This window comes from Apaloderma vittatum, unplaced genomic scaffold (genome assembly GCF_000703405.1).
Source record: "Apaloderma vittatum isolate BGI_N311 unplaced genomic scaffold, ASM70340v1 scaffold4560, whole genome shotgun sequence".
In the NCBI taxonomy this organism is placed as follows: domain Eukaryota; kingdom Metazoa; phylum Chordata; class Aves; order Trogoniformes; family Trogonidae; genus Apaloderma; species Apaloderma vittatum.
In genome coordinates, this window is record NW_009696048.1 from 16,326 (window position 1) to 40,080 (window position 23,755).

Consider the following 23,755-nt stretch of genomic DNA (forward strand, 5'->3'; position numbering starts at 1 on the left):
AGCGGCAACCGAGCACCCCTGTGCTCGGTGTAATGCGGGCGATGGGACCGCGCTGCTCAGGCCCTCCTGCTCTTAGAGGAGGCTGGAACAAACCTCAGCGATCAACGGTCTCTGTACTTGGACAGCGCCAGGAAGGGAAGCTGTGCTGGTTTGCTTCAGCATGCAAACCCTGCAGTCAGTAACCCTGGTTTGGGTGAGTTTTTGGAAAAGCACGGGACACAACGAAGCTGACACTTTCAGGAAATTTGCAGATTGACACCTTTGTGCAAGGGCTGTCTTTTGTCCGCTGCAGGTACCGTTTGTCACCCGAGAGCGAGTACCCAGCCCAGACTCTGGACTGCCTCACTGCCACCGAAAGCCTTCTGAAGACTGCTCAAAACCACGGGGTGGATCCCGAGCGGGTTATCGTTTGTGGGGACAGTATAGGGGGCACCTTCACTGCTGCTGTTTGCCAAGAACTGGGAAATAGAAGAGATATCCCGAAGATCCGTGCCCAGGTACTGATCTACCCATTTCTCCAAGCACTGAACTTCAATCTGCCATCTCACCAGAAAAACGCTTTCATCCCCTTCTTGTCCCGGGAACGAACGGCCTATTTTCTTCTGAAGTACTTGAATAAGGACTGCTCTATGAAGGAAGCCATTCTGGCAGGCTCTCATGTTCCGGAGAGTATACATTTGAAATACAGGAAATGGATAAATGCAGATCTTATCCCAGACAGATTTAAGCTGGGCTACAAACCGCCATTACCCGCTTCCTTTTCCCCTCAAGTCCATGAAGAAACAAAAGAACTGTTTCACATCAGAGTTTCCCCACTGTTAGCAGAGGACGCTGTGGTTTCCCACCTACCCGACACCTGCATAATCACGTGTGAGCACGATGTGCTCAGAGATGATGCGCTGCTGTACAAGAAACGGCTGCAGGACAACGGTGTCCAAGTGACCTGGCACCACATGGAAGGCGGCTTCCACTGTGCACTGGGGTTTTTTGGTTATGGGATCTTCTCTTTTCCATCGTCAAGTAAAATGGTGAACCACATTGTAAACTTCATAAAAGGCTACTAAAATGTTTTTCTGAGGCCGGTGAACTGGTGTGCAGAGTGCATTTGAATTAACTGTTTACTAGTTACTTGTACCTAAGAATCTAGGCAAGAAATAACACGTTCAGATGAGCATCCTGACTCCTGATTTTCAATTGCTATTACTTGGGAACATGAGGTATTTTTCACCTTTTTGTTTTTTAACCCATTAAACAGTGTGCTTGTTTTGCTGTTCTCTTCTTATGTTGCAAGAATTATTGTTCTCTTCTTATGTCACAGCATAAAAACTCACCAAAGCCAAAAACATTTTAAATCAGGCCATGAGTAATCTGCAACGTGCACACGCAATAGCCACATAACACATGAAAATCAACTGGGGGGCACAGATAAAAAGCTCCCCCAACACCCCTGAAGACTGAAGGTACTTTCCGTACTTCTGCGATGAGCACTAATCCTTGTCAGACCATGTGTATCGGCCTCCAGTAGCTTAGGATTTGTCTGTACAAATCTCCGGGAGGGAACTGGGTGTACTTACAAACCTGATGTTAGAGGGGAACGGCTGACACAGAAGGGAGGGACAGAACTGGGAGCTCTGTGAGACGGCCACCTCTAAGTGTCCACTGGCCATGCAGTGAGGGAGAACCGCACAAACATCACCAGGTGTCCTCTAAACTGTGTTCTACAAAGCTCCTTTCTCAGAAGGGTTTGGTTGTGTTCAGTGAAGACAGAGACACAGTGGTTTTTTGCCTTTTCATAAACGGATAAATAATCAACCTGTTTACTCAGAACCTGGAGAGAAAGCGTGTGAACTACATGGAAGCTGCCAACGCAATTTCTGCGAATATCCAAAACGCAAAGGAAAGAAAAATAAGCTGAGCTCAATTGTTACGCTGCTTATTAGGACAGATCCACCTTTCCTAAACACAGATGCTAAGGTAATTGCTATTGCATGTCAAAACAGCTGGCCACACAACGCCTTGGAATGGTAAAATATTTCATCATTGTTGTGCAACCACCCTGCACTTGTAACATCTATGCACACGCAAGTGTAGAAAGAAGCAAGTCTGCAGCTTCATTCTCTGGCAGCCAAGCTGCGAGTAGGAAGAAAATGGTAGGTTAAATTCTTTGTGCTGTCACCACACTAATTAAATATGGTGAGAAGTTAGCAGTTACCCATCTCTGGAGCAAGTTCTTTCTTGTGAATTCTTGTTCTCCAATCCCTCTCAGAAAATGAAATCGTGTTTCTTCATGCTCTGTTGGCACAACAGATATTCGACTTGTTTCGTTTTTCCTATTGCAAGTATCAGCAGTTTACTCTTCAGGCAAAGAAATTCTTCCAGGAATAAACAACGCGATAAAGTTCCAAATGTTCCACTGTTGGGGGATTACAGGATTTGCCCTAGTTATGCAACCTGACCTGAAATTGGGGATTCACGCTGGTTTCTGATCTCAAGATGAAGGTTGGCAGCTCTGGTGGGCTCGCGGTGCCGCTCTCTGCTGTGAAAGCTCTGCAAAAAGCTGGATGGTGTTTGAGCAGTTAATTCTCGCCTGTTCTGCCACAGCTCTGCCGCTCTCTGTGCCTGAGCAAGCGGGCTTAACCTTACCTCGAGCCTGACTCCAGGAGCTTCAGTCAAACCTGCGAGAGTCATTCGCCTTATCTTTATTTAAGGCAATTCTCATTCACGGCTGGCTCTGCTCTGCATCTTCCGTACCAGGCTGTTCTTTTGCTGATTCTTTGCAGGTACAGAGATGGCTGGAAGCGCCAGAGCGAAGGATGTCCACACAGCGCCACTCTGTATGTTTTACGTTACGAGATGATCACGTATGATCACACAATATTTTACGCACATCTCAGTGCGACGTGTCTTACACTCCTCATCAGTTCAGCGATCTGACTTTTTTTTTCCTTTTCATTATTCATTCTCTGGACTTACACCTCACTTAGGGGTCAGTGTCTGAACTCTACACTGATCTACTGTTGAGATTTTTTCCAAGGTCCTTTTTCTGTAGGTCTAAATTTACAGCAAATCTTAATAAACTGGTCTTTATAATACATCAGCATAATTATTAGCTCTCTTGAGCACATGCAATTTAATCTGTAATGGTGGTCATAACCATGGTAGTGCAGATGGGTGAGCAGAGAACAGCAAGTGCTCAGACAAAATATTCCTTTTTCGGTAGCGACTCTCTCATGTTTTCTAAAATTTAGAAAGCCACTGTCTCCACAGAACTTCCTGTCCTCTAATTTATTTTAATTACTTACAGATCTGCTATGTGTCTTGCAGTGCCAAGATAAAATGTTTGTTCATTTGAAGACGTTTTATAGTTGCCAAAGCATGTAATTAGTTTTCAAAATTTTCACTCATTTGCAGATTTTTTTTCTAAGGGAAAGATAAAAAATATTTTTTACCAGCCTCTTTCCACAGGCACTTTGTGACGGCATGTCCATCTCACTGCACAAGCTACAGTCAAGTGCTTAAAACACAACTGATGACAAACTTGCACCGCCAGAATTACGAACACCGATGTCTTTTGATAGGGAATTACACTTCCAGGGAAATAATCGCAGATGCAAGTGCACACACACAAGATATCGCGTAAAATACGCCATTGCCAGATCTTGTCAGTGCTTTGCAGCCACGGCAGCCAGAGTCCGCCAGTGAGGCCCTGAGCAGGCTGCTGGGGTTCTCACTTCACACTTCAAGCACCAGATGGCTCCCACGCTCCGCAGAACCCGGCGGGTCCCCCCGCACCTTCTCTCGGGGACCTGGTGGGTCTGTTCCAGCCCAGGGGCAGGGCGATGCAGGGACGGGCAGGGCCACCTCCCCAGCACCTGCAGCTCCCCAACAGCGGAAAGGCTGAAGGGTGCCAATCCACCACTGGCACGAGTTCGGGCACTGATGCTTAGCTCTTCACTGGAAATTAATACGAAAAGCAGTCCTTGGGTAGGAGAAAAGGAAATTCTGGCATCAGGGACCAACGCCTCTCTATCCTACAGGAGCGAGGGTTAAGGTTTAAAAATGGGAAGCTGAAGGGAACAGACACTTGTAAGATTATTTAAGGAATGGCTCTTCACCTTGGGACTCAGCCAGTCTGTAAATTGCTGAGTCTACACTTATAAAACATTTAAAAACTAGTTAGTTTCTCCTACAGCTGATAGCGTCCAGTCCGTGTGTGCAGCCTCTGGGGCTGGCAGCAGCGATGTGATGGGCAAAAAAGTGCCACTTGGCCAAAAAAGTGCCAGACCTGCCAGCTGTTGGTAAATGCCTCCCAAGGACTGGCACCAAAAGGACTGAGAAAACTAATGAACAATGGGTGGCAAAAACCTGAGCACAAAGGATCTGTCACACTTCTTTAGGTCCCCAGAGGGGCCAAATCTGATAAGAGCACTTAGACCACACCTCGCTCTGCACAAAGCTGGTTAATTATCGGGACAGCACAAAGCTGGTTAATTACTTTCCCTTCTAATCACCGAAGAAGGGAGCTGCAAACACATTTTGTGTAACACTATTTCCAAAGGTTCTTGTTCGCACTATAACAAAGCTGAACCCTGCATGCACCTCTGTCCTGACAGGTTTGAATCCACCACTTCCATTTCCCAAGAGAGTGTCCCAATCAGGAGGCAATATGCCTTTCACCAGCACCCCTTATCCAGCTGGGCCATGATCAAGTGCCACAAGGAAAAATAAACAAAAAGGAACCTGATTTTACATTTAGCATGTAAGCAACCTGCTGGCAAGGGAGCAAGAGGGAACAGAGATGAAAGTGTGGGAAGAGTTGCTGGATAAGATGAAGAAACAGTCTGGGCAGATGAACAGGACACAGAATCAGCTGCTTCTCGGAGAGCGCATCACCAGACTCAAAAATGGAGTTCCTTCCCGTTCGTTCTAACAAATAATAAACAATTTCTAAAGTCAGGAATCATCTGATTCTTTCCTGTGCAAGTCATGGATTATGCACAGTGAAGCTCTGGGCTTCTCTGGACTGAGTCACATTTTAATACACATCTCAGGCTCAGGTCATGCCTTTACTGTATATTTAAGGAAAACGTTTTACACACTCCTTTTACACATGCCACTATTTTTTAGAGTGCAAATCAGTTGCCTTCACAGTCTGAGCAGACTGGTAAAAAGACCCTACTCCCAAAGGTAACATCACATGAGCTTAAAAAGCTTTGCTTTAGAGATGTCTTATTCCAGGTTAAATTTGACCACTAATGATCTGTGTACTGACGAAGACGTCAGTTCCAGAGGAAGGCACCGATCCTGAAGCTCACCATCGAGTACTCACAGAGTACACTGGAAAGAGAGGGCTGCTGCTAGCATGAAACCACGAAGCCCAAGTCCAGCTGCCACCAGCTGGAATTAGACTTCTACCCAGACTGACACTGGGAAGCAATATATTCATGAGAAGACTGAGACTGCAGTGCTCTAGGGCCCAGCCAAGGGGCTGTGAAAACACCCGACATAAACCAAACACACAGAACCTTTGGTTCAGTCTTTCACCTGTTGGAGAAAAGCTACTACCCCTAAACCATCTCACCCAACACCACATCTAAGCGACACTTAAACACATCCAGAGGTGATTGAGTCGCCATCCCTGGATGCGTTCAAGTGTCGTTTAGCTGTGGTGTTGGGTGAGATGGTTTAGGGGTGACCTTGTAGTGTAGGGTTAATGGTTGGGCTCGATGATCCCAAGGGGCTTTTCCAACCTGAATTGTTCTAGGATTCTATGGTTCTACCACGGGGGATGAGGCAAGAGGCAAAGCACTGACACTCCAGGCTGCAGCTGCTTCTAAAGATGCAAGGGCATAGCAGGGTAAAAAATCAGTCATCAGAGGTGACTAAATGTGGTTGTGCCGGTGAAACCTTGATTTCACTAAAAGCCTGGAGAAATAAGGAGTGGAGGCACAATAAATCAAGAAACTGAGCAGCTCTTAAAGTGATTACTACGAAATCCTGTTCCACGGGAACTCCGAGGAACTCTGAAATAGCACAGACTTGACTGTACTCAAGAAATAGGGAGAGACATAAGTTTTTGTCTTCTCATAAAAGTGATGCTACAAATGATACATCAAGCACTGGTTCTGTGGTGATGGGCAGAGACTCAAAGCATGTCAGCTGCAAATACGAAAACCTGCTTATGCAAGTCTCTCCCATGACTAATTGTTACTGTCTGTTTAATTGTATGGTTTGATTGCCACATGTTTCTATATTCCTGTTGGCAATTTTAAAAGCTGGATGATGGGATATGAAGCGAATCGCTAATCCTGTGCCTTTACTTTCAGAAATCTTTCAAAAGTCAGAGGGAGAAGGAAGCCACAGTTGGCTCCTCCACTTGTCTCCTTACAGCCCAGTGAGATGGAACTCCTCCTCGGGATTTTTCTCGCTGTTTTGACTGTCGTTGTGGCGATGGCATTCTATTATGAACACCCCAAGGCAGAAATCCCTCATGGATTTAGTGAGCGCCAAAAGCTTTACGTTCTTCATCACCTCCTGAACTTTGCGTTCGGTCTGGTAAGTAAAACTTGATTAAAGCTGGAGTTTTAAATTTAATTTCTGATAGAAGGGTAATGGCTTAATGATTTTTATTTTTTTTTGTAGAATCAATGTTTAAATATATCGCAAATATGCAACTGGTTAATTTGGTGATGTGAGCACCACTGCAGGTACCTTCAGCTCAGCTGGGTGTAATAGACTCTACTGCTGGCTATATGGTACCAAAGGAAAAACTGGAATATGGAAAAAAAGGAAAAGTAAAATTCTGCAGGCTGCACTATTCCCAGTTTTTTCTGCTGGCCTGTGTTTCAACATTTGAATCCTGCTGCCTCACTGCAGTGCTGGAAGGCTTAAGAAGCTTACTGCACTGTGTATGTGGAACTTCCACTCCGTACAACCCAGTGCTCACTTAGAGAACCAGCAACTGGACGATGTCAGTAACCTCAGTCCTCTTCTACAACTGGATCACTCGACTTCTGATCCTCCTGTGTTTCTCATCCTTATTTCTCTTCAAAACTACGATGTGACTTCTACTTATCTTCCCCTTTCCACAGTTATCCTTTCCTGAATTAATTGTTGCCTCTGACATTTTAAAACTACTTCTTCTGTGATACCTGAAGCAAGCTTTGCTGCTTTTAATTTTTTAAATTGTGAAAAACCCCTTCAGATTCTTTGGCTTGTGCGTTACATTTCACTTCACTTCCGTGTTCTAATGTTATTGCTTCTTCCTCCCTTTCCCTGCTACCTTGCTTATTAAGTTTTGTTTGAAGTCAGCCCAAAAGCTCCTAAAAACGTCACTAATCAAGTCTCTGGAGAAGTGCCCCACCCAGGCCTGAACGGTGCTACGACAGTAAAGCAGTGTTATAAAATAAGATAGTGATAGAAGTCCTATTAATTCTTCTTACATCTCCTATACAGTATGTGGACTTTCACATTTTCAAAACACTCTCTATCCACCGGACAAAGTTTTATCTTTGTGTAAAAACTGCGGAATTTAGAAATCTACAGATGATTGATGTAGGTTTATAACTTGAATCTTATCATTTTGTATCCTTTCTGCTGGTCAGTGAGAGGCCAAGAAGAAGCACTGTCCCACATGAACGGAACAGAAAGATAAGAACATTAACATATGGTTATACGAAAGTTTAAATGCAAGTGAAGCCTGAGTCACGGCAACTCGTGGTAGTGCTGTTAGGCCAATTACTTACGTCAAAGTAGCCACAGCCTTGCAAGAGATGACAACTCAGGATGCCAAAACTGCAGGGCAAACTTAAGCTCACTAGCATATCCAGCCTTCAGCTGGGACAAAAGATGCACATGAAGTCACACTGGAGACACAGCAGATGTGCCCGGACTAACAGATTTTATGAAGAAATGTCTGCCTTCACCTATGAGGATATCCTTATGTAAAAACAGCTACAACTCAACGTTAATAGAAGTTATTCACTGAAAAATCTATTAACCCATCCTTTATCTTTTCATCTAATATTTAGTCTACAAGAAGAAAAACAGACATACCAGTTAAGCCAAACACTCACCAGGGGACTTAGGCTGATCCTGTCTGGGATCCAGAGGGGCTGATTAAACTGTGCCACCTACTGTGTTAATAGTAAGCTTCTTCTACTCAGTTTATTTTAGGAACGATTTAGGCAGAAGGGCTGGCACAAAGTGTAATCCAGAGGAGTTCTGGGTGTACATGGTAGGCCTTCGTGCCTGTGTAAAAAAGACCCTAACACCAGGGACAGCCCAGCTCCTTCCCGGGGATGTTACGGCCGGCGTGTTGCTGCAAGCCCTGGTCCTTCGCTGGAACACGTACCCAGACTCCCACTTCCACGCCAGCTCAGCTCTTACACAGCTTTTCTCCCGTGCATGGAACATTCTCTGCCAGTTGTTGCCAGTGGGATCGGTTTTTCGGTATTTCACTGGGAAGTCCTGACACAGTCGCACCTCGTGTGACTGCAGAGGCTGAGCTGACAACCCTTCAAACAAGGTCACAATTCTTCAGTCCCACACTTTGGCTCTTATGCCTCCTGCAGGTCTTTAGTCATTTCCAAGCTGACACATGAGCTACAGGGTTAGAAGACCCTTAACGAGCACGTAACCAAACTGCCCAATTACCGCTGTGCAAATGACGCTACTAAGGAGTCGCACTGATTTACAAAGGTGAAGATGTAGGTCACGCTTGACTGACTTCGTTGATCAGGTGCAGAAGAGCAAGCTTTATGAACATGAAGACCCTGAAAGTGGGATTTCTGGCAGTAAAGGGATGAGTGACCCGCAGTCCAGCTGTACTCTGCACACACACAGCCCAGACCGGCAGCTGTCATGCAAGTGATTGATCAATTTTTCCCAGCACCCGTAGGTCAAAGCCCAACATCTCATTCTGAGGGAGTAGATATACTGAAAAAATGGACTGCGAATCAGAAAACAAAGCAAAAATGCAAATTCTGCTGGTTCTTGTAGAACCTCTATTCATAGGAACTGTGCAATTTAGACAACACAAGATTAAAATTTCATTTGCATAACAACAGGAAGAACTACAGAGATTATGCATGACACTAATTACAGATGTCTGCCACAACTGCACGTTGTTGCTGGTAATCCATAGACGATATTCACAGCTAACAGTGAAGCAAGAGCAACATAAGTAAATGCCAATCTCTGAGAAAGTTAATCCATTAAACTATTACGGATTTGACAAAAATGAGCTGTCAGACTACCAACAGGAAGCACAGCAATTGATATGCACTCCTTCTTTTTTTTTAGCATTTCCAAGACAAAGATGCTCTCTCTCTTATACACAAACAATATAGCTATTTACAGGTTTAACCTTTCCTGTTACGAAAGTATTAGCGTGAGGAAAAAAAATATTGGAGTGAATTGGAAGATTAAAGAAATAAAATTATTTTCCCATGGACATCACACAGGGGTTCTGCAGAAGGAATCGGGGAGAGACTAAAACTTGGCCACGAGATGATCCTTCTTGCATATAGGATCAGCTCCTCAAATGGTCCAAAATAGGATACTTACACCAAATTTAACACAACCACACCACATGAGGTCCATGAAATGTGAGGTGAAAGCCACAAGACTTGCTGCAGGTTTTTAAGGTACACACAGCATTTAACTTTGTACGTGCAATTCTCTTTGAAATACATAGGCATGAACAATGGCAACACAACACATTAAATTACTCATTAGAGAAGTCCACTGCTGAAGAAGAGAAGTACAAAATTTAACCTAATGTAGTGGAAATACAGTGATACTGCCTCATATTTTTCATCTTGAGCAGGAACAGACCAGAGCAGACCACAACCAAAAGAGCTTAAAGCCATCCAGATGCAATGAAGCAGACTAGCTCAGAGCGACATCAGAATCCTCAGCTTGACGCTTTAAGTAAGAATTGCTGAGCTGTGAGCAGATCAAGCTAAGGTTCAAGGCTATTTCTGTTGAGGAGGTCAGCTCTGGTAGATCCTACAGAATTTGTTTTTCCACAAGTTAAAAAGTCACGTGAGTTCGGGCAAGTGTAAAGCCACGTTTCTTCATCCAAAGCTGAAGTTTAAAATGCTGTAACTACTCTCTCCTTATTCCGTTCAGGCACATGGCTACTACCTGGCACCTTCTTTTATCTACTATTAATAGTCCAATTTTTCTCCCAGGGATAAAAACTGAGCCAGGATTCCACCTGGCTGAAGAATGAAATAATTCAAAAAACCCACCATCCTCTCACCTAACATTTCTAATATAATCTAGACATTACCACCAAAGCCAGCAGTGGTAACCGATTTGCCAGGTGGCATTAAGGAGCCGAGTGTTTCTGTGAGAGCCGCTCTCGGCAGGCGTTCCCGCGGGCTCCCAGGCCTCGCTTTGGGAGAAGCGCAGACACAGGGCAGCTACAGAAGGTAAGTCCATCCATTCCCATCCCATCTAACACTCTCTGAGCTTCAAGCGTGGGCAGGCGTTGCGTTACAATGAAGGTGCATCCAGATCTTCCTTGGACCCGGCCACTTCCTTGCAAGAACCATCAGGAGACAAAGTTTGAACTGACGGTGGAATTTGAAATGCTTCAGGACCAGTCTCCAGCTAGGATGGAAATCTGCACTAACTGGTAGTTTCTTTCCCTTTATTAACAGGCAATATTTTTGGATAAAGTAGGTATCGCCGCAGAGGTCGACGTCCTCAGGGCTATAATGGATGGAATTCCACCATTAAAAGACAAACATCTTCTCATCAAGGACTCGAGGTTTGAAAAGGTTAAAGTAAGAATTTACCAGCCAAAAACATCAACCACTGGCCAAAGAAGAGGAATCCTTTACTTGCACGGAGGAGTTGGACGGTTTGGAAGCATTAGTAAGTCGTACAAATAATGTGAGCTGTAACTACAAATACTATGAGTTTCTGATCTGGTACGGTACTTCTATAATGACAAGAGGAGGGAGCAGGTTAAGTACTATAAATAAGAAAATTAATTTCAGGACAGCAGAATAATTTCACATATTCAGTAGGCATCATGTTAAATTATACAGGTTGTTACCTAGAACTTTTATTCTCTGATCATTTATAATAGCCATTTTCTTCCTTCTTCTCCTTCATGCTTACAAAAAAGGTTAAAAATCTCAGTAGAATTTTCTTTCTTAAAGAACAAAATTTGCAGTCACGTGCGTGTGCAAGTTTGTGTGTATGTGTTTATACTGCTGTCTTTATAATGGCAAACCAAGGAAAAAGTACATTTTAGCCTTTGAAGTGGAAAGGCATAAGAGATTAGATGATGGCTCACACAAAAGAAAAATTCCTGTGCTAGATTCAGCAGGGCTTTTGTGTTTTGCTTTTTTTTTTAAAAAATAACTTCTCGTCTTCGTCACCACTTTAGATGTGGCAGCAGTGGTGCTTTCCATTAACTACCTTTTAGAAAAGGAGACTGAAACAATGCATTAGTGTAAATTCCAGGTTTCTTATTGGCAAGAAGATTCCCACAGACATATTGAAATTGGGAGCCGTGTCCAGATCAGGCCACACCACAATAAGAGAATTACAGGGTTGCATGAATCTCAGAATTGAGATATGCACTTAAGAATATTTTCATTCAAATTATTTTTTGAAAACAAGTTACAGTTCCATTGCAATATTTTGTTTTACAGAGGCCTACGAAAGAACGTGCCGCTATTTTGCTAGGAACAGCAACTCAGTGGTTGTGTCTGTTGGGTAAGTGGAGTCAATCCCGGCGCGCAGCGCGACAGCTCGCCCCGCCTCCTCGTAGCTTTGGAAGTCTTTAACGCGTAGTCACTGCAAGCCAAGCTCCCTGCGAAACGTGTTCGGTGCTTAAAATTAACGATCGCACGTGTTTCACCAGCTCTAATTACTCTCAGGAAGAATTAGTCAACTAATTTCCACTTGTGTGTTTCCAAATGAAATCCACGACAATAACTTTGTAATTTGTAGCCACCACCAAGAGGGTGCGGATGCCTGTGTTTCCTAAAGCAGTGTGCAAACACCTGAAGTTGAAAGCCAACACTGGGTTTGAAGTGTAACTGTTTCAGTTGCCCAGACTAGTAAACACTCAGTTTAGTAGCAGTTCTGAAAAACTAGGGCAGATAAATCCATGAATAATCCATGGACATTCCAAATATTTTTCTGATGAGCCGTAATGCATTTGTAAAAGAATCTATTTCTAAAAGTTCAGGAAAAGAGTTGATGTGTTAGAAATTTATTAAAATTGCACTAATTATTATTTACATCCTAAAATACTTGAAGAACTCTTACTGATTCTGTTTATAAAGAATTCAGCTTATATGAAACCACTGAAAGTCTTTCATACTTTCCCTTTCAGTTTTCTATGCCCATATTGTCTAACAACGCGTTAGGAAAAAGTTCACTTGAATTTCAGACTAAAATCGCTGATAACTGAGTCACATACCCGCCTTGCCATCTAATTCGGCACGTGCCTTCAGTCACCCAAAAGACAGGTAAAGAAGTATTTTGCAAAGATCAAATAGTGCACTTACTCCCCCAAACATCAGCAATAGCAAATATTACACCCAAAGCAATAACTACGATCAATTCTACTGCTGTCCTTACAATCTCAGAATACCCTCCTATCTTCAGAAAGCAGGACGTGAACGAACAGACAACGGGACCATTCCCTCGCTATGCCTGTGTTAAACCACTTTCACTCCTATTTAGGTACCGCCTAGCTCCTAAGCATCCGTACCCGACCCAGTTTGAGGATTGCCTGACGGCCGCCACACACTTCATGAGGACCGCACAGGACTACGGAGTAGACCCTTCTCGCATCATCATCTGTGGAGACAGCAGTGGAGGCACGCTCGCGGCCGCTGTCGCTCAGGCGCTGGCCAACAGAGGAGACCTCCCGAAGCCGAGAGCACAAATACTAATATATCCTTTTCTCCAGAGCGTGGACTTTAATTTGCCTTCTTATCAGCAGAACAAGGATATCCCCATTTTGTTAAAAGAACGAACCATTGTTCTTGGTTTGAAGTATCTTAATATAGACTTGGAAACCATGAAATTAATGTCCAAATGGTCTCACGTTCCAGAAGATTTGCAGCTGAAGTATCAGAAATGGGTGAGTGCTGACTGCATCCCTCACGAGTTTAAAACAAGAGGCTACACACCAAGTACACCACTTCCACTCTTAAAAGACGTCGCCACGCAGTTCCAGCCTGTGTTTGACCCTGTTTTTTCCCCACTGCTGGCTGAAGACAGTGTTATTGCTCGACTCCCTGAGGCTTTCATTCTGACCTGTGAATACGACGTGCTTAGAGACGACGGGCTGCTGTACAAGAAACGATTAGAGGATCACGGTGTAAAAGTGACCTGGTGCCATCTGCAAGACGGATTCCATGGAACAGTATTCTTGACTGTTTGGGGTGGGCTGCTAGCGTTCCAATCAGGTAATAAAGGCCTGGAAAATATAGTACATTTTCTAAGACGGATGTAAAATTCCATTTCTTGCTTTCCTTTCCTGATTCCTATCTCACTGCTGCAGAGGTTTTTAAAAAACACCCTCAGTTTTCATTTTCTTAAATCATCTTCTTAAGTATCTGCCTTGCATCTGTCCTCTTTTTACCCATTACATTGATTCGGTGATGGCTTTTGCTTCGTTTTCTCTTACGATAGACAAAATCAGGTGAACTTACCTTTATCTACTCTACCACCTGTTCAGAGTTTTCTCCTGTACCCATACAAGATGTGGTCCCTGTGGCAAGCATTTTGCTGTGCTGTTTGGCTCAGTAAAGTTCTGGCAATATTACTACACACAGCACGATGTGAGGACCACTTGGGGCAGGTAACGGGGCATGACTCTGCAGGAGAAGTGTATAAGGAGCACAGATAATGATATATTAAAGTGTATGTTTGACAAAACCTGAATTTGAGGCACGCTTGAAGAGAATATATCAGAAAAGATTTCAGCCTAGACATAAAAGTGGAAGTAAAGGAGAGGCAGTCAGGAAAAGGGTTAGGGCTGGAACTACAGATGTTATAAAACACGAAGGAATACAGTAGGCGTATACATTTTGTATGTAGACATTTGGGAATATACAGCAACATCAGTTACTTCTCTAAGAGCCTGGACTAACTGCAGACCTGCGCTGCCTGAGGCAGGACGCGCCTTCTCGCAGAGGAGCACTGTAAGGTGGCACTAGATCACAAATCAAAGGATTCAGGCACAGATCAGAATACACTCAGGACCGGAGAACTAGTGAAATGCTGGAAAGCTCACTACAGCTGGCAGGTCTTGGCATCACTTGAGCACTGTAACACTTTGTGTTACAGGCAGATGTTGAAAGAAATTAAGAAAGCGAAAGGAAATTGTTGTGCATCGTTCTGATCACCAGATGTTAGCACACAGCTGACTTTTTCATGCCAGCAGAATAACATGCCAAACCCCTTTGTGCTCTGGGCACAGAATCTAAGTACTTGAATGGCACTGCACAAGGTCAGTCTGTGCTTTAGGCTTAAATATTTTTACTCAACCTGTTGTTATGCCTTCATATCCTAAAGCCGTACATTTAATAACAGAGCCATAGCAATTCTCAAGTTTGATTACCTGTTCTAAACCAACCAAGTTACAGCCGTTCGTGGCAGAGGGCTACAACTTCCATTATCTTCTGCTTCACACTCTAGTAAAAAGTCAATATATAATAGCAAGTATTTTGAAATATAAGCAGGCAATTAGAGAACATTCCAGATTTATTAACTCTATTCCTATTACTCATTTAAAAGCTTTTAACATTATTCTCTCCCTACGATGCACATTCTTTTTACTGCTCCTGAAATAAATAAGCACAACCCTGCAAGCTATGGCTGCTTTTATTCCTGTCAATCTTCTTCCTCTGATTGCTCATCACCCCAACGACTCCCTGTGCTTGCTCACTCCCTCGTGACAGAGAACAAACCGCTGACCTTAAAGAGTCTCAGACAAATTTGGCCACAGCACGTCAAGGCCAGTTGCAGTTTTCATATTCAAGCTACTTATGATTTAATAAGAATACATTTTAGTGTGGCGACCTCTCACGAAATCCCAGGTGGATGTTTCAAAGCAGTTTATTTGGACTCCATTTGTGTGGAGCAGAATTCGTCCTTTCCGAGGAGCAGAAGTACACAGCTACTGGGACTGGGATATCCAAGAACTCATCCACATTTCAAAATGCTACAGAACAAAAACCTCTCGAGTCACCATTTCAAAACTGTACCTGCTCTGAATTGTACAGCACAAGATCTGAAGTGCCATTGCTGAATGCTAATACATAATATTTATCACATTTTTTGTTTGATTTTTTTTTAATATGGTATTTTTTTTGCTGCGGAATTTGTTAGATGTTTAACCCAGAGGTCACTGGGAAAGGACAGACTTCAAAGAGTAACTTAAGGGAAGAAAAGCTAAAACAAGATTTATGGCAGACTAAATGAAAGACAGTTTTCCAACATAAGTAGGAGCAAAACGCATAGGGAGTAGCTACGGATTTGGGTGGGGAGATGGAGATAACGAAAAGGGAGGACACCGAAAGGTAGGAGGCAGGCGAAATGCACGAGAAGATAAGAGCAAGCAAGCAGGTAGCACCTGGACAAACAGTATCACAGAGCACGTACTAAGCTGGAATTCCTTAAAGCTCCTTCTTGCCGCTGTGAAGGTGCGCTAAACCCCTCTCGCAGGGCTTACAGGTATGAAGAGGTCTGAGATGCTATCAGTCATCTGTTTATATAAACACAGGACCAGAAAAGTGAGCTGGAGAACAGTCTATTTCTTACATGCTCTACCTGGTAAAACCAAAGTTAGTTACATTTCACTACAGAGCCTAGTTGTCCTACCAAATTACCTGGAATAAGTAAAAAAAAAAAGAACAGTAGGCAAATTATATTTACCAGGGTGTTTAATTTTAAAATGTATATTTTTTTAAAAGGAACAAAGCAGAAGCTACTATTTCTGCTTTTAGTTATTCTTTGGAATACGTTATTTTTTTCCTGTTTTCTTAGCTTTACGCCTTCCAGATAGTTATTAAGCTGTCTGCGCTGGACAGAATCGATACCTCTGTCATTCTAGCTGCTGCTTTACCACGCTTTAGTTAATCCTTGTAGCATTCTCTATATTACAATGAGTAGCTCTGCAATAGTCAAGTAACTATAGGCTAACTGTAGGCTGTGTTTCCTAACGCAGCCTACAATCAGAAATTAAATGTTTTGCAATATTTTAGAGGAAGAGGTTACAAGAAAACAGTAACGTGACATTCACATAACTTACTAGCACCAGCTTCCCCAGCACTTCTGCCTTTAACAGTTTTTGGCCTGAAAGTTGCCAATAAACAAGCGGTGAGAAGTTGAGGAGTTTTACGCATTCTCAGCCTACAAAGAGGTCTGTGATTCCACATCTACACGAGTCTTGCCAAACCCAACAGGTTAAGCTGAGGGGAAAAAACAAGGATCACACTTCTTTGAATGGGCATTGTGATAATACTTTGCCTTCCTGTCATCACTATGATGAGCAGAAATATGCTGAACCATTCAGAATGAATTTTAGAGGTGACAAACTTCTTGCATAGGAGGGTCACTGACGAGAAAATGGGAAATTTACTGATTTGTCATCAATTCTGTACTCACTAACTGATATATTAAACATGCTGGTCTCCAGCAACAGTAAATTCAATGAATAAAGTATCAATTTTGTGAGCTCTGAGCAGCTGTTTTGTAAGAATAAAGAATGGTCTGCCTATCCATAACTCACGTTACAATGCCAAACTCCACGGCATGTTAATTTTCTCCAGTTTGGTGGAATTTCTTGAATCTTCTCTAGCTAATGTCAGGCTGTTGTCATCTATGGAGAGCCAAAGCCTTTGTGTAAGCTAGGTTTTGCAATGATCTTGCTGAAACAATGCAAGAATGGGCGTAGCAAAACACATCGGCAAACACATCTACAGTTTGAGGAGCTCCTGTTAGTAGCTTTTAATGCAACGTGGGCATCTATCTACTGCCAGAAAGAGAAAAAGCCTTTTTGTTTGCAAACACGTTAAGGTGCTCACTTCATGGAGTGGATTGCAAGAGAGTAAAACTTTTTTTTTTTTTGATAATTTAATGCCTCAAAAACAATTGTGAAAAAGTCACCAAAAGCCCCACCGACTGTGGGAAAAGTGAGAGCCTGACAGTCGTCACTGACATTCCTATCCAGCCACCTGCAGCTACAGTAAGAGCTGACCAGACTGGAAATATTTGAAGCATCTCCAAACACGCATCAGGAGAAAACTGACGAGCAGCAACCACATTATTTGAGCATTATGGAGTGTAAAGCACCAAATACCACAGAACAGTTGTGAATCTGAGCAGCCCCAGCAGGACCGAGTAGCTCTACGACCACGGGATTTGCTTGATTCTGGAAAAATATGGAAACTGTGGTAACAGGACAGGGAGGAAGGACTGAGGTGCTGACATACAGTTAGAATAGGCTCGAACTGAGCAGACTCATGCTATGCTCCAAGAGTAATTTATTAAGATGTTCTGAAACATTACCTAACTAACACTTCTTTAACAACAGAAGGGCTATGTAAGCTGAAAGATTTTTGCCCAGAGTGTAACGACTGTACAGTGGATTCTTACTGAGGCCAACTGCCAGGGAGTAACATCAAAAAGAAAACAGAAAACTCCAAACTGCCCCTTCCCAAACTTATTTTTAAATAAAAAACATGGTAAAAAGATATTCCTTCCACTCTATCAGATCCATCAAAATTTCAAAACAGTGATGTGTTTTGATTTTGATTACAGGTGTTTCATTATTGACTCACTGAATACTGTGAACAAAATACTCTGGCCAGGATGGTGTCAGCAGGGGCTCAGACAGCACCAGCAGACACACGCGTCCTCTTTCACAATCGAAGCTTTCACACACTAAGCTTTCACAATCTGATCTATTCCAAATATCAGGTATTTAATTAAATTGCTGTGCCTGCTCCTAAAAGTTTCGATCACTGCCACTGCAGTCGTAAGTGCCTTTATGAGTTTACTCTTCTTGATTACAGATTCTTCTGAAAGCACAGAATTTTCCTTCTCTGAGGACTCAAACGCAAGTAATCATCAACAATGCCCAAAGTCGATATTCAAAGCTCGTCTCCAAGCGGTAAATTGTTTCAGGATATTTTGATTGATGGCACACACATCAGAAACAGGCACTTGTAAGAACTACTTTTTTCTGCTGTTCTGCTGGGAGTATACTCAATAAAAAACAAATAATAAACCCCCACAGGCTGTGGTATAGTATCACACCGCGTTGATTCTACTTACAGAACCAGTAACCAAACTCAGCGCCAGGATGTCCCCGCTGCGCTGCCATAGGGAAAAGTCCTGTGGATAAACTTCCAGAAGTTGAGCACAGAATGAGCGTGGACCCCAGGTCTCTGTGTTTGGCTTCCCCACTGACACCAGTAGCTAACTCTGTCGCTGAGCCTGTGCTCCCGTAAGGGAAACTGCCCCAAATCAGCCAACCTCAGCACAGACAGAGCCCTTGCTGTGAGCACCTGAGGACTTGCCTATTTCACAAATGTTTGCTCTATCCCACATGTTCTTACTCCATACGCTAAAATTGTGCAAAACAGCTGTCATGATTGCTTTGCTAATGAAGCTAACGACTAATTCCATTCTCAGACTGGAATATCACTTTAAAAGCCAGCACAGGAAAAAAAGTTCTGGAGCTGTAACTTTAAAATTGTGTGGAAAACGAAATTCCAGTAAGAAAACAAACCAGAAAAGTTATTTCACCAAACCACGGCCACCAATTTTAATCACGTGTACACAATGCCTCTACATTGAACCAGAAATTACCATGAATATCGACTTCTGGGAGTTTGATTAATGAAAAGCTTTTGCCAGAAAGAATAGTGGCTTAAATCTACAAGCACATCACTGTGCAGCTGGAGAGACCCGAACGTGTGTTGAGATTTTCTGTCTAGCACAGACTTTACTTGTACTCCTACGCCAGTGTGAAGAACAGGATCTGGGCATCGAACATCTAGGGCAGCTCCCGTAACACAGACAGGCAGCACAGGAACTGAGCGAGTCTTTACGCGGGAGCACATCACACACACCGAGCAAAGGTACTCTTATTTAAACCAAAATTCGAGCATGAAGGATTCTGTGCATACCACCTAGAGACAAAGTTTATCCAAAAAATGTGCATTTGAATGTTTATCTTCACAGAGAAGTACATACCTTGATGACAACTGCGAGGAGCCCCACACCACTACCATTTATCGCTACAACAGGAATCCCCAACCACAATGAATTCATAATAAGCCAGACACAGCCCGTCTTCAGATAAGGGCCCTTCTGAATAACAGTTTCTCATCGTCAGTGAAGAACTCATGACAAATTAATTCTATATATTTTTAATTTCACCTTTTGTAAAAGGTAAAAAGGTTTCCCTCCCTTTATTTTTTTAGTGTAAGGCAGTGTTGCCAATAATATCATTAGCGAAGGATGGGTGGAGAAAATGAGGGTATTGCAACATTAATAAACTTTTTCTTTCTGTTTATGAACTGAGTGCTTAGTCTCCTGCAAAGACACCTCAGAAACACCTGAAAACAAGGCTTAAGCCAGCATAAGGCTTTTAGGTGTTCGTTTCCATTGACGAGAAATGGCATCTGTTTATAGAATTTTAACAATAATAGTAGTGCTTTTTATTTCTCCTGTTATAATACCAGCACTGTTTTTGGGGGGGTTAGTTTATGATTTTTTCATCTCAGAACTGCCACCTGGAATTGATGAACCTCTAAAGCTTCGCTTTTTCCATTCATTGTTGATTACAACCATGGCCTCGGTAAGTTAACTTTCTTAAAACTGGGGATTTCACTTTTATTTTGGTAGTATATTTGGGAGCTGGAAGATAATGGCTTAAAAAGAAAAAAAGCAGCAGTAATTCACCTCCTTGAAGCCTGTAAGCACTGTTATATGAACCAAATCATGTTAAATTAACTCACAAAACTGACAAGCTTCATCTTAAAAGCTTATTTAGATTTTTCAGGGCATCTGTTAAACTGCAGCCACTTTACATTGAAAAAATGTCTCACACGAAAATTTTTAAAAGTAGCGATACGTGTGCTGTACTACTGAGCTGCGCAGACATCTAATACTGTTACCTATTCAGAAGCAAGCCTACGTTACTCCTTCCGAATTCTTTCTTTTCAACAGGGAAAGATTTTGGAGAAGCTAGGGATCTGCAGTGATTTAATCTTACTGCGAGTTGTGCTAGATGGAATACCGCCATGGAGAGATTCAAAACTGCTTATCAAAGATCTCACAGTAGATGAGGTGCCCTTGAGGATTTATCAACCTAAATGGCCACCTACTGGCAAAAGAAGAGGAATACTGTATTTTCATGGAGGCGCTGGCACATTTGGGAGCATTAGTAAGAAATCCACAAGTTTTATTTTTAAAATCAAAGACCAACCTTTACATTTGTACCCTCAGACATGTATCAGTCAATATCTCACCTGTCCTTCCTAACGATAATAGTCTTTGCAATCTCAATACTAACCACAAAGCACCTCGCGGAATTCCTACTCCAGCACGTAACCACACAGCTGCTTCCTTCGGGAAGCTGATGCCAGTAGCTCGTAGCAGATCTGAGGCTTCCACATCCAGAAGTGCGATCCAGAAACCCTTTAATCGGTTGTCATCCAACAGCAGAGGGACCCCGCTCCTCCTTCTGTTGAAGCTGTTCTGAGAAAGATTTAGTTTGCTCGGGCAGAGAGAGAGATACCACTACAAGAAAATTCGTATGCGCAGGGCACTGTGAGGGAAGTTCAGCATCAGGATATTCTTACACCTTAATTAATGAATTGCCGAAAATAGGATATAACAACAATCCTGGAGTAAGGGCTGGAATCCGCGTCTCTTCTGTCTTTTTGCTCCATACTCGTCTTTTTTTGAAATGTAACTTTTAGGCTGACAGGGAACTCAGCCTAGATCTACTTTCTGCGATAATTAATTTCATGAAAATGGCAACATCCTGGCTTCCTCTTTTGGAATAATGCTTTGGTTACTTCCTAAGGAGAGATTTTTAGTTTTGAATCTCAGCTGGACTAAGCTGTTTCCTGTAATCTTGGATAAGGCCTCAAAGCAGAGAATTTAAGATATATTTCTGTGCTCAACATTCAACTCAAACATTACAAAAGTCAGTGTTCCTCAGCTTGCTGTCTGTGCATCAGAGGAAGTCTAGAAGATACACGGTCCAAGTAAGAAATTAAAGAATACAGGAAGAAACCCCCTGTAAATATGTTCCCCCAAATCTGTATATTCCCATTCATTCAAATACGGAATCAAAATGAAGGAAAATATGAATAACAAATGAGCATTAAAACCAGAACCAATGTGGGGGAGTTCGATCCTCGTGGTAACACTGCACAGCATACTTCCTTCCTTTTTCAGAAAGCGAGACAACCCTTTGATTGTCTCAGTAGCTGCTGGCTCAGCCTCCTGACCGTTCCGGATCCCTCTCTAAGTAACCAAGTCTCCGTGTGCTTTGTGCGGAAGCCAAGGCACCTAACGTGGCAATCTGCATTTCCTTCCAGGGGGCAGACAGGGAAGGTTGTGGGGTTTGAATCCTTTGCTGTTTCAAGAAGTAGGTCTCCATGAGCACTAGGTTAGGCAGCCTCCCGTCACCTGCAAATGAGTTTGAGAGCCTACCTAGCTTCGTTTAGCATCGTGCAGAAATCATAACGTGACTTCTAGCAACTTAGGTTCCACTCTGCGCTGCGGCAGAAATAACCTGCCCTTACTTTTAGTGCAGAGTGCCTTGGTCTGGGTGGAACGTTAGGCTGACACCCGCCGGGAAGCTTCTAGTTGTAGAGCTAGTTTGGGTGGCAATGAGAACTCAAAAGATAAGCCTCTCTGATCAAAGCGAACGGTGAAATCCTTTCGCTGGAAGGAAGAAACCACAGCGCAAGGTTGCACCGTTGTTGTTCTCACCACAGCTGCTGTTGCACAACGAGCACACGCTGCGGGAGCTTTATCACGTGCCCTGGCTTAATATAATACCCATACCTACACGCTGACTGCAGTATCTGACCCTTAGTTTGAATTCCCGGTGGTACTCGGTAACAGGAAAGCAAATAACAGAGTGACAAGGCCTAAAAGGACTTGGGCAATCTGCGTATTATTGAGCCTGAAGTCTGCAACTAGCCAATTAGCAGGAGCCACCATCAGCGGACAGATAAATATGACTTACTCCTTTAAAATCCATAAAAATGCAAGTCACGCTTCACAAATCAATGTTGGCTTTTTAAAAGAGTCAGCAAATACATGAATAAAGGAGACTGAGTCGATAAAATCTACTTTGATTTCCAAAGGAGTCTCTTAAAGGGGCTACACAGCCATGACACAACAGGGAAGGTCCTTCACTTAGATAAAATTCATTAACAGACAGAAGGAAAGACAGGTTGTGGGAGGTTCCTGTGAGATTCCCATAGGAGATCTGTGCTCGGACCAGTGCTAATCAACATATTAAAAATCAGAAAAGATGATGAAAGCTGAAGTCCTTCAAGGTAGCAAATGGATGGCTGAAAACCTGCAGAATGTCTTCACGATAGCAAATGATTAGACAATAAAACGAGAGGTGAGGTAGTATGCAGAGAAGTCAAACATGAACACAGCATCCTAACTTCATAAACAAACCGGGGGACTCTAAGCAGACTACCCCCTTGCCGGAAGAAGGTCTTGGAATTATGGCAGAAAACTGCCTGAAAATGTTAACTTAGTGCACAGTAGCAGTCAAATATCGGCTATAATGCCAATAATTATTATCAGGAAAGGACAAACCACTGTAATAAATCCATGATGCATTTGGGCACAATATACACAATATACACAATATACAGCTTATAGCTCTGGTTCCCATACCTCAGAAATAACACAGCAGCACCAGAAAGACTCAGAGCGAGGCTGCAGAGGTGAGAAAAGTGCTTCTGTACAGAGAACACATGAACAGACTGTGACTCTTCAGGTGGAAAAGACAGACATACTAAATGTTTACAAAACCATGAGCAGCAAGAGAAGTTAAACAGGGAATCCCCCGCTGCTCACAGTACAACAGTAAACGTCATCAAATGGAAGTGGTAAACACCAGGCACAAAACGAGCAAATAGAAAGGGTTCTTCACACCTTTGTAAGCAAGGTATGGAATTCTTCACCGCACTAAGTTGTTAAAGTTAAAACCATGAGTTCAAGAAGTGGTTGGAATAATTCAGGGAAGAAACATTAATCGAGGGCATTAAACATAAAGACACGGTTTCTGTCTCACAGGAGTGCCCTGAGCCTGCGTGCTTCTTACCGCAAAATGCTTGTCCTCAGCTTAAGCCTCTCCTCAGACAGCTCTGGCTGACCACCAGCTGAGATGTGACACCAGCCCAGACTAACTGACTCTTCCTTAGCATTACTGTCCTTACACGCTTCTATTATGCCCTGGCAGCCTCTAATCAAAACTTACAGACTTGTCGTGTTAGCACGTAAAGAGCGTGCTGCACAGCAGAAGTTACTTACTAGTCTCACATTGCAGTGCTGCCCACTGAGTGTATGTTCAAGGATCTGTGTTTTCATTTCAAAAGGAGACTTGATTTCTAACAAGTAATTTCTGATACACTTTCTCTTTAGAAGCCTTTGAACGAATATGCCGCTATATTGCCAAAAAGTGCAACTCAGTGGTTGTGTCTGTTGGGTAAGT

The 23,755-nt window shown here is 42.9% G+C and overlaps 2 protein-coding genes across 2 annotated transcripts in view; both read left to right on the top strand.

Annotated features, from left to right (window-relative positions):
- Positions 1-1,064, top strand: part of LOC104276799 (arylacetamide deacetylase-like 3) — an 8,336-nt gene extending 7,272 nt beyond the window's left edge. Inside the window, exon 4 of the mRNA XM_009873236.1 lies at positions 293-1,064. Coding sequence (XP_009871538.1) covers positions 293-1,064 — 772 coding nt within the window. The remainder of the gene's footprint in view (positions 1-292) is intronic.
- Positions 1,065-6,450: 5,386 nt separating this feature from the next.
- LOC104276802 (arylacetamide deacetylase-like 4) lies at positions 6,451-23,749 on the top strand (the record flags this gene model as incomplete). Its single annotated transcript, XM_009873248.1, has 5 exons — positions 6,451-6,555; positions 10,671-10,887; positions 11,676-11,739; positions 12,718-13,448; positions 23,686-23,749. Coding segments are annotated over exons 1-5 (1,181 nt in total), but the record flags the coding sequence as incomplete, so codon positions are not given.
- Between the last annotated feature and the right edge of the window lie 6 nt (positions 23,750-23,755).